At 54.0% G+C, this 14,530-nt stretch overlaps 4 protein-coding genes across 4 annotated transcripts; 2 read left to right on the top strand and 2 right to left on the bottom strand.

The window, feature by feature from the left end:
* Nucleotides 1-210: 210 nt before the first annotated feature.
* Nucleotides 211-1,605, top strand: CABS01_15102 (uncharacterized protein; the record flags this gene model as incomplete). Its single annotated transcript, XM_060548440.1, has 4 exons — nucleotides 211-496; nucleotides 568-689; nucleotides 762-1,275; nucleotides 1,331-1,605. 4 exons carry the CDS (start codon nucleotides 211-213, stop codon nucleotides 1,603-1,605), a joined length of 1,197 nt encoding a protein of 398 aa, XP_060392119.1.
* Nucleotides 1,606-1,943: 338 nt separating this feature from the next.
* CABS01_15101 (heterokaryon incompatibility protein) lies at nucleotides 1,944-3,860 on the top strand (the record flags this gene model as incomplete). Its single annotated transcript, XM_060548439.1, has 1 exon — nucleotides 1,944-3,860. One exon carries the CDS (start codon nucleotides 1,944-1,946, stop codon nucleotides 3,858-3,860), a length of 1,917 nt encoding a protein of 638 aa, XP_060392118.1.
* A 130-nt stretch (nucleotides 3,861-3,990) lies between these two features.
* CABS01_15100 (amino acid permease) lies at nucleotides 3,991-7,832 on the bottom strand (the record flags this gene model as incomplete). Its single annotated transcript, XM_060548438.1, has 4 exons — nucleotides 3,991-5,121; nucleotides 6,080-6,659; nucleotides 6,715-7,565; nucleotides 7,641-7,832. 4 exons carry the CDS (start codon nucleotides 7,830-7,832, stop codon nucleotides 3,991-3,993), a joined length of 2,754 nt encoding a protein of 917 aa, XP_060392117.1.
* A 3,020-nt stretch (nucleotides 7,833-10,852) lies between these two features.
* Nucleotides 10,853-13,387, bottom strand: CABS01_15099 (uncharacterized protein; the record flags this gene model as incomplete). The annotated part of the gene is made up of 2 exons (XM_060548437.1): nucleotides 10,853-10,986; nucleotides 11,059-13,387. The coding sequence occupies 2 exons, from the start codon at nucleotides 13,385-13,387 to the stop codon at nucleotides 10,853-10,855; spliced, it is 2,463 nt and encodes an 820-aa protein (XP_060392116.1).
* Nucleotides 13,388-14,530: the final 1,143 nt, after the last annotated feature.

The following is a 14,530-nucleotide window of genomic DNA, read 5'->3' as shown; positions in this document are numbered from 1 at the left end:
GTAAACACTCAAGACTCGGGGTCTAGACCATCAGGCTCTAGCCAAGTGTCATGGCCATCTACGCCGTCATAAATAAGCGACATACGCTCCGTCAGGCTCTTTGATCCCAACTCTTCTCTTCGCTCTCCAGTCCCTGTTCATCAAGATCCCAACCTCCCGCTGACAACAAGTTACTGGCTGGCATATCATTCGATCAGGTCTTTCCCAACTATGGAGCCTTCCAGCAAATATGTTGCGCTGGTCTTCGGGGCTAGTGGGATCTCCGGATGGGCCGTCACAAACAATCTGTTCATTTATCCCACAGCATCCACATTTTGCCGCATTATTGGTCTAACAAACCGACCGATGGACCTGTCAGGAAGCCAGCTTCCCAAGAATGATCCTCGTTTGGAGATTTACTCTGGCATCAACTTACGTGAGGACATCGAGACTATCAAGGAGCAAATGAAAATCAAGATCCCCGACATGCAGGACATCACGCATGTGTACTACTGTGGTCAGTATTGCAGCCGTTGACGAGATATGGTATGTGAACTGAGACGGAAAGAGCCTACTCAAATGCGACAGCATATTCAGTCGACGTCATGGAGATTCGTAATATCAACGTCACCATGACTCGAAACGCTGTCAAGGCGGTTGATGAGATCTGCTCAAGTCTGAAATTTCTGAGTTTGCAGACTGGCACCAACGTTAGTAATCTGCCATCTGCTACTCTGCTGTGTTCATTGTATGCCACTACCTTACTTACGATACTGAAATAGAGCTACGGAGTGGCTGTCTTCCAACATCAGGACAAGATTGAGATACATCCTCCATTGAAAGAGTCTCAGCCGCGAATTCCGTCTCCATACGGAGATGAAATCTTCTACTACGGGCAAGTAGATGCTATCGAGGAGCTACAGAAGGGCAAATCCTGGAGATGGTGTGAAGTTCGCCCCGATGCAATTGTCGGCTTCGTTCCTGGTACGACTTCAATCATGACGTTTCTTGAGCCGACCGCTCTTTTCCTTGCGCTCTGGCGTTATGTCCATGGGCCCGGAGCCGAAATCAAGTTCATTGGTACAGCTACGAACTACACCCACACCAACACAGACTCATCGCAGGATATTATTGCAAAGTCTCATATTTATTTATCGACCGTGAAGCCAGAAGAATCGAACGGGGAAGCTTTCAATACTGCTGATAATGCAACTCCAGTTTCCTGGGTGGAGCGATGGCCTGTCATGGTCGATTATTTCGGGCTGCAGGGAACGCCTCCAGTTGATGGAGCCCAGAGTGAGTCTCTATACCGCTGCCATTCCTCTTTGATATATCTTAACATATTTTTCAGCAACGTTTCCGGTTGAAAAGTGGTGGGAAGAACACCAAGGTGACTACAAGAGGATGTGTGCCGAGTATGGCTTGAAGCACCGTGATATACCAGCTGCGTCTTGGATATTCACGATGGGGGTCGGCTTTTCTCTCTTACAGAGAAATCGGGCAATGTGTCTGGATAAGATCCGGTCTGTTGGGTTTAAGGAAGAGTTGGGCATGACCGAAGGCTATCTCATCGCCTTTGATCGCATGGTTGCTGCTAACATTCTTCCCCCGCGGAAATTGATATAGACTTGGTAGGTTCAAGACCGCCACCAACTGGTGATCTTCGCCTACTATGGTACAAAATTAGACAACAGCTGGTGATTCAGTGGTAACGACAGTACAGTGGAACTCTGATATCTCCAGTGAAGCGCTTGGCGTCGCAGAAGATACGCCGGCTGAATGTAACCCTGTTTTGTGCACACACAGAGCTGCATAAACTCCAACCTCCTGTATCATTCACTACGAATGGAGCCCGAGTCTATATGTGTGCAGCGGGGCTTCCTGGTAAACCCCTCATAAGTCAGCTGCTCATTTTCTCATTTCGACCTTCATCGGAACACGTTGACGCCCAGAAGCCCTCGACCATGTCTCTTTGTCAAAATTGCCGTCAGCTTGATCTTGCTGACCTAGTTGATGAGGAATACGAAGTTCAAGACATTATTCTTCATTCTTCAATCGCTGATCTCGAGAGAAATGTTTCTGCGTGCGATTTGTGTCAACTCTTCCACACATCTATCACCGAAAAGCTCCGGGTCGAGGGAGTCAGTGTTGACCAAGAGGCTTGGTATGACACAGACTCGCCGGTTATCTTGCGGGGCACTCAGTACAAAGATGAGAAGTACGAGTCTCGGGGACTCTTTTGGGTCAAGGTCCGCTGCGATCGCCTGAGCCCGAGGGCATACTGCTATTTCAGCTTCTATCCCAAAGACGAGACGACCCGGCTAGAGAACTCCATCCTAGGCAGACCCATCAAACCTCCCGCTAAGCAACTCAGTCTTGTGAAAGACTGGGTGCGCGAGTGTGAAGACCACCACCAGAGTTGCCATTCAGCCCCTGCTACTCTGCCCACACGAGTTGTAGATGTTGGTGTCGAAGGAGTGAGGGAGCCTCGGCTCGTTGTGACGAGTGGAGAAGTCGGCCGATACATGACATTAAGTCACTGTTGGGGCTTACATCCTGTTATTCGCACCACTAGCGAGACAATTAATGGCCACATCAAGTCGTTGCCAATGTCCAAGTTACCTCCGACGTTCAGAGACGCAGTCTTGATAACGAGGTCACTTGGCGTTCAGTATCTATGGATCGACTCCCTCTGCATCGTACAGGACTCAAAAGAGGACTGGGAACTCGAGAGTGTGAAGATGGGCACTATCTACGCCTCTTCATGTCTGACTATGGCTGCCTCAGCGTCCGCAGACTCCACAGGGGGTTGCTTCTTACCGCGTTCAACTTCAAATCACGTTCAAGTTAAGTGTACTCGGAAGACGAACGATGAATCGGTGTCTATTCCCGTATTCTTACGACCTAGACCTCGTGACTTCAGTCACCTACCACAAAGCATCCTACATTCACGTGCGTGGGTAACGCAAGAGCGCCTGCTATCTGCCCGAATGGTACACTACGACTCTGATCAACTTCTTTGGGAATGTCGTGAATCTCGTCTGGCAGAAGATGGGGTACCGACGGATGCATTCGCAGTGCAAAAGTTAGTGTGGGACGAACGACTTCACCTTTCATACCCTTTTGCGCAAGGACGTCTATCTACATCAGAATTCGTGTGGGACTGGTACGATATGGTATCGGCATATAGTAGAAGAGGCATCACCAAGTCCTACGATCGGCTACCAGCGCTTTCCGGTCTCGCCAAGGTGATGGAGGAATGCACCGGGCAGCGATACCTTGCCGGGTTGTGGAAGTACAACCTGCATTATGGGTTGCTTTGGAGGAGAAGCGAGAATTGGCTTGAAACCCCGTCAGATGGCTTTCGCGCCCCAAGTTGGAGTTGGGCGTCTTTGGAAGGCGCTGTCATGATGCCCGAGATCGGAAACATTCTGCCCTCGGGAAACGAGATGGAGGTGGTGGTGAGGATTACTCAAGCAGAGACAACGCCACTCGGCTTGGACCCGAGGGGTATGTTGAAATCGGGATATCTGCAGCTAGAAGGAAAGCTCAGACTAGCCGATCCAAGAGAAAACCCAGAATCCCCGGGTTATCAGAGGTTCTCGACCTATCGGAAAGAGTTAGCAATTGATTTGCTCAAGGAGAATGGGATCATGGTCGGATTAGCAGTGTTCGACAAGGATTACTGCGGAAGTAACATCCTTCTCTACTACTTACAGGTGTCGAGAAGAGTCAAAGAGCCAAGCCGTTGGTACGGGCTCCTGCTAGAGGCAACAAGCCAGCCGCAAGAGTTCCGTCGTGTTGGCTTCTGTCGCACGGAAGAATATCCACTTCGAGACTGGTTCGCGCATGTCGCTGAAGAGATGATCACGATAGTTTGAGTATTTGTTTCAGCCTCCATACTTGGGGGGGGACCACATCCAGTCTCCAGTTAATACTGATTCCAAGAAATTATTATACGCTTCTCAGACACCTGACCTTAATGTGAATAACAAATGTCTTTGGCCGGAATCAGGTACCGTGGGTACCGCTGGTCACAGCATATATCATTGTGCCGAATTCGTCTAGGTCCTCCAGCCATGCTTTTACTCTTGTACGCCTGTGGATAACTTCAGTCTCGCTGAAATTTCCAGGCACAGGCCATAATTCGTCGATAGCCAGCCAACTATCTGGCCATTCTGCTCGCTGAAGGTCATATACACCTCTCCAGTCGCGCCTCGTTCGAGTCTCCCACAACGCCTTGGACGCCGGCGCTGATAACCCGCGTAACTCGGTGGCAAGATGAGTTGAGAGGCCGTCATGTGTCATCAGGGCGCTATCGAAGAGGCACATCGTGAACAGAGTTCTTCGTTTAGCCTCGGCGGCAATCCAGCACTCCCACCTGGGACGGGGCTCATCTCCGGAAACGCACGTGAGTCCTTTCTTCGCCACCGCACATGCGAGGTCCTGGGTACTCATCATGGCCTCCCGTAGAAATGGGTGATAAGCTTTCCCGAATTTGAAAAAGATGACCATGGCGTAAATAAGATGCGTTTGAAATGCTGCGAGAAGTGCCATATCATCGTAGGAGGCGTGTTGGCTGTAAAGCCTCGCCATCTCTACCTTGAGTTCGTTGGCTACGGCCTCGGCGCCTGCCACATCGGGCCCACCAAAGCTTCGAATGGCCCTAAGACAATTTGACAAGGGTTGGCTGGATGGCAGAGTTATCTGGGACCAATGTACAAAAGGAGGAACCTTGCGCCCGCGGATGGAACAATCTACGTAGGATTCCAGAATCCTCTGGATGAAAGCCGATATACTCGGCGAGTAGTTCTTTGCCAATTGTCCCGGTATTGGGACGAAGTTATTCAGCCATCGATTGGCAATGTCATCAGCGTTGATGGTGCAGACAAGGCTCATGTCCGAGAAGTCGAACACATCAGGCTTGAGGACGTCTGATCGATCGGTGTCTGTGGCCAGCAGTTCGCCCGCCCGGAAGGAAGCGCTCGTCTCGTTTGACGGAATGATTCGAAACGGCGAGAACTCCGCGTTCGCTTCCACAGTCGCGGATATCGTGGTTGCTACGCGGTCCGTATCGACCTCGGCTTCAGCCTCTGAATGCAGACCGGCAGCACCCGGCGCGGATGAAGGGATCGTCCGAGTCTGTGGATAGAGACATGGGAGGCCCCGCTGGTGGCACCGGGAACATGTCACAGCTTTCCGGTCACATTTGGCTTTGGCGGTCGCGCATGGCTGGCATGCCTTTTGTCGTGAGGTCGAATACCTGGCGGGCCGCATTGCTAGGCCAGCACGGCTATAGTAAATGATCGCGTGAGTTTGGAGAATTTGAGCATCTTAGACCCGGTGGGATAAGCCGGTTTCGCAACGAGAGCCGCGCCAAGTGAGTTGAAGTTGCATCTAGAACACGAATCTGCATGGACACCTTGGAGAGTTGGAGACGAGCGAACTTCCCCGCAAGTCCAAGCGAGGCGGGGAAAATGAGCTTTACGTAATTGAGAGACGACGGTGTCAGTTCATGTACTAAATGTTATGGGGCTTGGAATAGGCGCTGTAATGACACCGTAGATCGAAAACTGAGTAAGTAGAATAAGCAAAAATGATATTCGGCTCTGGGTATGATTTGAACACACGACCTGCAGGACCGCGGTGAACGGCACCTGCCGCTCTCCCTGCTGAGCTACCAGAACGTTATGTCGGCAATCATGTCCTTCAAAGAACGAGCGAGCGACTTGATGCAGTCAGATGGAAGGACGCAGCGTAGTTCCAGGGATTGTGTCGGTTGCATTGGCTCTAATGGGAGCACAAGCTGGCCGGGGTTAACGTATCTGGATGTGAGTCAACAGCTGTAAGCAAGCAGTGGTTCGCTGATGTAGCCTATATCTCTGAGTCCAAGTGGTTGAGCTTAGTTAAACATTACCAAGTTGGAGCAAGTTGTTCAACGAAGCCCAGACGTCAAGAAAGAATGATAGTCGCACGTTTGACAGAATGTTATAGTCATTGAAACATCAAATAATTATCGTTATGCTACCAGCAACTTTTACCACATCTTTTCCCAGGTTCTCCTAACGAAAGACATCTCAGCCAGTCTCGCTCTCTCCACCTCCTCGATGCCACCCTCCTCCCAATGACGGCACTCGGCATCAACCTCTGCCTTTCCGCTGATGAGATCTGCCTCCTTGGGGTGAACGAAGCGGGTCCTCTTCAGAACCTTCCAGATGAGAAAGGTGACGACACCAAAGATGAGGCCAAAGTAGGAGGTGATGAAGCCTCTCACGCTGAAGGGATAGAAGTTGTCAAAACCGACAAAGATGAGAGCCAGGATGCCCAAAAGCAGAGCCAGACCGGGGAAGTACGGGGTCCAGGGAGACAGGTAGGGGAGCGTCTCGGGAGGGAAGTTCTGGGCCATGCGGGCGCGGTAGAAGCCCATGTAGGTGATGAGCATGAAGGTGTAGGTCATGATCAGGGCGGTGGTGGTCAAGTCGACGAACCAGAAGAAGACATCGACGGCGCTGTTTGACGAGACAAGGAAGGTGATGCAGGAGATGACAGTGACGACAAGGACGGAGTAGATGGGAACACCGGCCTTGGTGCACTTGAGGAGGAACTTGGGGGCCTGTCCGTCGCGAGCGAGACCATAGAGAGTGCGGGAAGTCGAGTAGAGGTAAGCGTTACCGCAGGACCTTGAAAGCTGTTAGCATGATTCGAGAGTAAGCATCACGTACCAAGGGTACTCACCATCCAGAGAGGAGAATGAAGGCATTGATGATATCGGGAAGAGCCTTGATGTGGAGGTTCTTGATACCAACGACCCAAGGGGAAGCACCAGCACCGGGCTCGCCGCTCTCAATGGCGCCGAGCAAGCCAGGGTCGCGGGAGCTGCAGATGATGCCGACGCACAGAACACCGACAACGTAGAAACCGACAAGGCGGTAGAAGATGAGCTTGGCGACGCGGGGGATGGTGCGGCGGGGGTTTTGGATCTCACCAGCGGCGAGGGCGATCATGTCGGGACCGGCAATGGTGAAGGCAGCGTAGATGACAACCTTCCAGAATCCCAAGAACCTCCCAGTCGACCCGTCGGTGAAGTAGGCGTGGATGTAGTTGCCGTCGCCCCAGTTACGGAATCCATAGGCGTCGTTCATAGGGTTGCCGCCGGACATGGTGATGAGGGTGATAAGGCACAGGCCGATCAGCAGTATGACCTTTGTCGAAGCCATGATGAACTCAGATTCTCCGTAGTACTTGACTGCAACCAAGTTGACCGCCACACAGGAGACCATGGCCACGGCAATCCAGGCAGCCGGGTTGATATCCGCGTTCCAGTATTGAATGACCGTTGCGACAGCGCTGTATTCCGTACAAACCAACATGAGACCGGCGAAGAAGTAAGTCCATCCCATGGCGAAACCGAGAGCAGGGTCAACAAAGCGAGAGGCGAGTTCGAAGATGGTTCCGCGAATGGGCAGGTAGGCGCACATTTCGGCGACAGACAAGTTGAGCGGCCAGATGAAGAGGAGACCCCAGAAAGTGTAACCGAGAACGAGACTGAGAGGGCCGGCCTTGGACAAGACACCGCCAATACCGACCTGTCAAGACGGATTAGAATCTCGAGATAGCTGCGCTGCGAATCGCAATCATCGTAAGGCTATGTGAAGACCTACCCAAAGACCGGTACCAATAGAACCTCCGATAGCCATCAGCTGGACATGGCGAGGGCTGAGACCACGCTGGGTCTCGCCATACTGTTGAGCAACAGCAGCATTGGTGCCAGACATGACAGTCCCGAGCTTGTTGCTGTTGGTGCTGTCGGCACGGCTGAGGCCGACAGTCTTTTCTTCCATCCCTGAAGCCATGTTGGGCGGGTGACGGTAAGATCTGTTTTTTTTCTTCGGTGATCCGACGTCCGACTGTCTAAAAACACAAGTCGTCTAGGTATAGGTAACTGCTGGCTGAGGTCGGGTATTACCACTCGCAGAGACGCCGAGCAGATCGAATGGGATGCGACTGAAACACAACTCAACAACCTGGACGAGTGAGGAGGGCAGTTATTCTATATAGATGAGTTGGTTGTGTGCCCCTGGCCCGACGCTACCTTGCGTCCGGCGGCCCCCCTTCCCCTCCATGGCTAGCTTGCTAACCTTCATCTGACGTCTCCCGGTTCCTGGGAGAGAGACAAGCCAATACGGAGCGTTACGGAGGTATTACCACTGGGTATGTGTGTAAGTATGCGACTTACTCGGGTCGTGATAGACAAGACCAACGGACGGGCCCAAGTGCCCCATCTAATAGGAGCCCCGCAGAGATAAGCAAACCGCGCCAGGGGATGGTTGGCAACTGGCTGGGGCGATCAGAAGTGTGGGCGCGGGGGGAGGAGACTTGAGGAGAGCGAGGAGGAAGCATCCCTGCTTGGGGGTAAGGGAGGCAACGTCAGAACGGGCGATACCGACGACAACGGAGAGAAAGTCACCTCGTTGAGGGTATCTTGACGCGTTTCTTTGATCCATTCCCGATGAAGATGCCCCCATTCCCACGTTTACGATTAGCCGTCCAAGGGTTCCACTGGCGTACACATCCGAATTCCGCGCCTGGTCGAAGCATTGCAGCAACAGGCCAACGGCAGGCCATGAGCTGAGAATCACCTCAAGCATTGGGGTAAGAGGAAATCTGAATGTGATGCCGACGATAGCCACTGATCCGAAAGAGGAGACTTGGTGGAACAGATGGTACTGGGTAGAACAAGGGGCCCAGAAAATCCCCGGCAGTCGTCGATTGGGCGGCCCACGCATCAAGCATTTGCTGAGACTTTTCACGCCTTTCGCTCCCTTCAGTTCTTCCTGGTTGGCGTCGGGCTGACGTGTGCTCCAGGTTCTGAGCTTGTCTCCAAGTCTCTCCAGAATCCAAGGCCTCAAGCCGCAAGCCTTTGGTCTTGAGCCAGACCATTTCCTAATATCTTGGCAATGGGTCGAGCGACATCCGACGTCGGATTCAGCCATGAGAACCAGGAAGAAGCCCCCCCATTATCCGATAGACGTCGAGTTGATGGTTGGCTGAAGCACCTAAAAGACCGAAAAGACCCTTGGAGAAGCGCGGGTGAGAGGCGAAAACTTGGGGCTTAGCTCCAATTACTGCCGACAAACGACCGCGTTCTGACAAGACTGACGGCTCTGTACTGCTTGTGTCTGCCGGCGGCCACGCCGAAAAGGTGTGTTGCTTCCTCGAGGAACGCGGCAGCAGAAGCCCTGGAGGCCCTGCTTAGCTCCGGGCTGGCATGTCCATGTTCCGTACCTTTCCCATCAAACAAGGAGCATGGCGGGATGATTTGCGGTGCCATTGCAGGAGAAGATGCACAGAAAGCGGGTAGAACCCCGACAAAGAACCCAGCCCCGGGTCCAAGACGCCCAACCTGAACGCAGGCACGCAGGCTACACAGCGCGGTCTGCCATCGTCCCAATCACGGCTTGCGGGAACGTTCGGGGCCTGACTCGCTCGTCTGCAGAGTGCAGAGTGCAGACAGCAGGATTCGGAATCCCGTACCTAGTTTGTCTGTAGGGCGCGCGTTTGTCTAGGTTTGGCCGGCCTTGGTCCCAGTAAATTGTCTTGGCTTTCTCAAAGTCTCAACTCTACGCCGTACGGTCTGTGTATTCGTGCCGGTAACCCATCACCAGAACGCGGCGTTCGAGACGAGGCAGAGAGACCTGATAGTAATTAGATGACAGTGGAGTGGCGTCAGGCACTAACGCATCCCCGTCTTGTCGTCCGGGGAAATTCACTATCACCGCGCGAACCCTCTTTTTCAAAGTGTTTTATTACGTACATTTGGTTGTATTAAATGGGTCGATGCGCCCCAAGATAGGATCCAGACCGAGAGGGGCGCCGACGCTTGACCGATCAAACTGGGACCAATTCGGCTCAAGGGAAGATAATGACAGACCGGTATGCTGTTTGCAAAATATATGATCAAGACCGGGAGCAATAAAACACGGGGAAGTGGCTCGCATGCGTGGGGTTTCTGAGATGCGGCGATGTGGTGCCCTCCATTGCGTGAAGTGCTCGCAATGTGCCCACCGAGACAGGTACAAGTTTGGTACAAGTTTTTGCCATTGCAATATCAATATGAACAGTAGGTCATGGAGGAGCTTCGTTATATGCTTCTTCACCCTTCAAGGGCGCGCGTTTGACAACCCAACAGCCAGGGGATCTAATCGGATCGCCCCAAAGCGCATTCCCGGCTGTAAGGTCAATACAGCGGCCGGCGCAGAGCCAGGCCCGGTCCCAAACTCTCGGGGCGGCGCCATCTGAAAGTGAGACTAGGTATGAGAGCCTAAGAATGGGAAGTGTGGTGGTGTGAGCCGGGAACACGTCCCGGTCCTCTTCAGCCGAAGAACCGGCTACGTCCCGGCCGCCATCCTGCAACGCCCGCCCCTTTGATCAATATTCGCCGTAATTATTCACGTCGTACACTCACAGTCTGCAGTCTGCAGACCGCAGATACAATTGCATACAAAATCAAATGTGGTAAGATGAAGGGCTAAAACAAAGTATCGGGTCTTGACGGCGGATCCCGCCAAGCCCATGAAGATGCATGAAATCTCGCAAAGTTTCGTCTACCAGTTGTTCCTGTCCTCAATCGCGGTCCGACAGTCAGTCGTACTGGATATTGACAGGTCTTCCTTCATTCCTCGATCCTGAACTCGATCGTCATCTACACGCGTAATATGTGCTTTCTAGCGTCGTTGAAGGGGCGGCCTTCCCATTCTCTCTGTCCCACCCTCACACACTCTCTCTCACACTCGGACAGTCTCTTCCTCTATCATCCAGTCCTCCGTCGACGAGTCGCCCGATTGCAGGGTATCACGGTAAGAAAAACAGCAATCTAGACTTCCGCCGCGGTGACTGTAACTGTGATGGTTCCCTCACTCATCCCCTTGGAGGTCACAGTCTCGACGATGGTCTCCGGTTCCTCGTAGTCCTCATCCTCTTCCTCCACAATCTCTCTACCCGAGGAGTCTACCTGTCGCCGATCGCCGCGCCGCCATCGCCCCTTCAACCAACGCCGTCAGCTCTTGCTGCCGTTCTTACTGCCGTTCACCACCGTCTTTGGCGGTCCTGCAGTCGCGCGAGGAGTGCGATCGCCGCTGCCTCGGGTGCCATTTGTAGGAATATAGAAATCGTAGCGGCTCGGGAAGAGAATGATGTTTGCCAGCCGCAAGAGTTCCGTCTCCGCTTCCGTCTTTGTCTTGTTCCTGATGCCCTCCTCATCGTCAATATCCATGGCATCCGCATGCTTGGGCGGGATGACACCCGCTGGTTCGACATCGTAGGGTGCCAATCCCATTGCGCGGAGGCCGTCGACTCCGCCGTACTCCTCGACCTCCTTGGCACCGGGACGATCCTGATGCGAGGCTTCGCTTCCCAGCCCACCCAGCGTGTCAAAGTCCGGTCCCGGTTGACCGGTCTGGAATGCCTTTCTCTGGCGAGCGAGGAACAGGGCATTTGTCTGCGTTAGGGGGCAAACGGGGGTGTACGTGAGCAGGGAAAGCTCATTTGACTCGTTTTGCAACGACGGCGGGACGCCTAACCTGGTGCCGCCCGTGATGATGGAGTAGGCCTGGTCGCAATGCCAGATGACGTAGTCACCGGCCTGTAGGCTAGGCATAGAGACCAGACTCCTGCGCAGATGCAGATGCGGGTGCCAGCGTTCCGTGAGACGCTGAGCATGACCCGGGACGGCTCCGTGGATAATGGTATTTGGCTCCAGGTCAAGCGTCCAGTTGGACGCATCAAGATACGCAGCCCACTGGTCCGCCTTGCCGCCATCCGGCTGCTCTGGCGGCCCACGCTTCGGCGAGAAGAACGGCCGCAAGAGGAAGTACGCAGCCACCAGCTTGGGCGACGGCAACACGCGCACCATGCCCTGCTCAACCTCGGTGAGCGCGAGAATACCCTGGAACATGCGGAAGATGCTGCAGGCGCCCGCGCCGTTGTACAGATCCGTCGTGGCACCGACTCGACCGGCCGGATCCCAGGGATCGTAGGACTCCCAGTCGCCGCGGAAGACGGCCTCGTAGGTGCCGCCACGGCCGTAACCGTCCGGTTCCCAGCGTTCTAGACTGCCGCTGTCGATTTGCGCGATAACGGTTGATGAGGCAGTGGTGCTAAGAGAGTCTGCGGCCGAGTTTCCGGTGGGTTGACCGACGGCGCCGAGCTTGTCGTTGTGAATACGAAGACGATCGGCATAGCTCACAGGTGCCCGGGTGATGTGCACGTCGTCTGTCGATTCCCAAAAGGACATTGCGAACTTTTGCGCGCGCAGCATGTTGGGATGCGCGCGAGCACGCACCTGAACGGGCGTCCAGAAGAGATCAATGCAAGTAGGGTCGTGAAGAGCGGGTGGCTTGAACTCGCGGTTCTTGTCGAGATACTCGTGAGTTTCGTGCACCCATTTCTGAGCATCGTTGGGCGGCACAACGCCGCGTATGACAGCTACACCATACCGGCGCAGCCTGTGCGCAAAGGCTTCGACGCGGACAGGGTCATTGATGTCGGTGAAGTTGATGGACGGGATCAGCTCCGATCCACGAGTGGAGATATCTGTAATCTCGGTCCTCAGAGCATTGATGAGACGGTGCCACGAAGCCTCAACGGCAGCTTCGTGGCCGGCGATGAGCCGCTTCTTGACGCCAGCGAAGCGCGATGGCAACGGGATGGGCTCGGCCCCGTAAAAAGAGACGACGGGGGGCTCCATACTTTTGGGGAAGACCTTGCGGCTTGCAGCGGCTGCAGCAGCGGCGGCACCGGCCACTGCAGCAGTGGGAGTCGAGGTGGGCGAGCGCGTCGTCGCGGCAGAGGTTGCAGCTGTGATGGCCGCAGACGAAGGGGGCGAGGTGAGGAGAGTAGAGGTAGGGGAGACGGAGGTGGCCCGGGACACGGCGGTAGACGACGGCGGGGTCGTCTTAATAATTCTGGAAGAGGTCCTGCGTCTTCCTCCTCCTCCTCCTCCTTGCCCTCCTCCTGATGGTTGTCCGGGTCCTCCTACTCCTAGTATCCCTCCTCCTAATAACGGTATCCCTCCTCCGATGCTCCCACCGCTTCCGCTCCCGCTGCTGCTGCTTGACCCTGTACGTGTACCTGACCCAAGCCCCCTGCGAGTAGTAGCAGACTTCTTCCCCAGTCGTGATTTGGGGGACTTGACAGACGAGGAGGGTGCTGCGGGAGCTGGTGTTGTGCTTCCTGAGCTCGTATTACTACTGGTCGTCTCGGTCAGGATCGCTGTGTTGCCGGCATCTCCAATTCCCCCAACTGCTGCTCCTCCTTCTCCTTCATCTCCATCTTCTCCTCCTCCTTTCCCCCCCTCCTCATTTGCGGGGGGCGCCTCAGTGGGGCCAGCGGCCCAGCGGGCCAAGATCATCCGAGCTGCCGTCGTCCAGAGATCGAAAGGGGGGTGGTGTGGTGGGGGAGACTTTAGCAACTCTTATTACTCGAGACCTCGAGTCGAGAGCAGCGTGCGTAGTGTGTTTGGATGCACACACTCACACTGATACACGCCTATGCGCGAGTCCTGCAGCCGACTCACGGGTCAAAGTAAGTACTGATACCAAAGGGTTTCCAGCTGCTCAGTAAAGCTCAGTCCTGCTCAACAGAATCTTTCGCTAGCCAACAGATGCGATTCCCGATGGATGATCAATATTGTGTATGGGCCGGTCTAGTTCCCGGGTAGAGCAGAAAAAAGAGACACTTCATGTGCTCAAGTGACTCTCAGACTGATGCGTTGTGTTGTTGAGAATCATGAGAAGTGAGATCGAATATTGTATCCGGCTGGCCGAGGTGAGATTGAAGCTGTCAGTTGATCCGATCGTTGCCTCCAAAGCAAGGCCTTTCAAATGAGCGAACGAAACGCAACGCGTAAACCCAGCTCTCAATAGTCTTCTTTTTATATATTCCGAAATGTCTCGTGACGGCGCAAACCACACCACAATGTCGTGGGCTGTCAGCGCCTGTTATTCCCAAGTGGTGGAAACCGGACACAACTCCTGTCCTGCAGAGGTAATGATCCAAAAACCCGGACAGACAGCGGGCGGCGGCGCAGGAACAGAGTAAGTTCTGGGCCTAGTGTCGCTCGGGGTTTTCTTGACAGCAGTTCCGAATCGAGTGAAGAATGACACCTCGTGACCGTCCCAAAAGGGGTTGCAAATAGTGGCGGACCAAGACGGCCGAAATGGTAAGAAACGGTAGTTGACCTCGTCGTTTGTATCGTGGCCAGAAGAAGACAGACTCAAATATTGGCATGAGTGTTAGTGTGGCTGAAATTCACAGAACCACAGAAAACCCCTTTTCAAATCAAAGTAAATAAAACAACGCGTGTACTCTTGGGGCATCACGAAGACTTTATCATCAAGGGATTCAAGGTCGCGGCCCGCACTACAAGGCAGAATGTGTCCACAATTCCCATCTCTACCTTCGCGTCAGCATGGCCATAGGAACAACAGGATGCAGAGCCGAGAAGCTGGTCCGGCCGTTCTGGGCTTGGCCTGGAGGGGGTAACCATCCATCT

This window comes from Colletotrichum abscissum (assembly GCF_030869225.1).
Source record: "Colletotrichum abscissum strain IMI 504890 chromosome Unknown Scaffold_62.1, whole genome shotgun sequence".
Classification (NCBI taxonomy): domain Eukaryota; kingdom Fungi; phylum Ascomycota; class Sordariomycetes; order Glomerellales; family Glomerellaceae; genus Colletotrichum; species Colletotrichum abscissum.
Note: the sequence above shows the minus strand (reverse complement) of the source record. Positions and strands in the feature narration are given on the sequence as shown.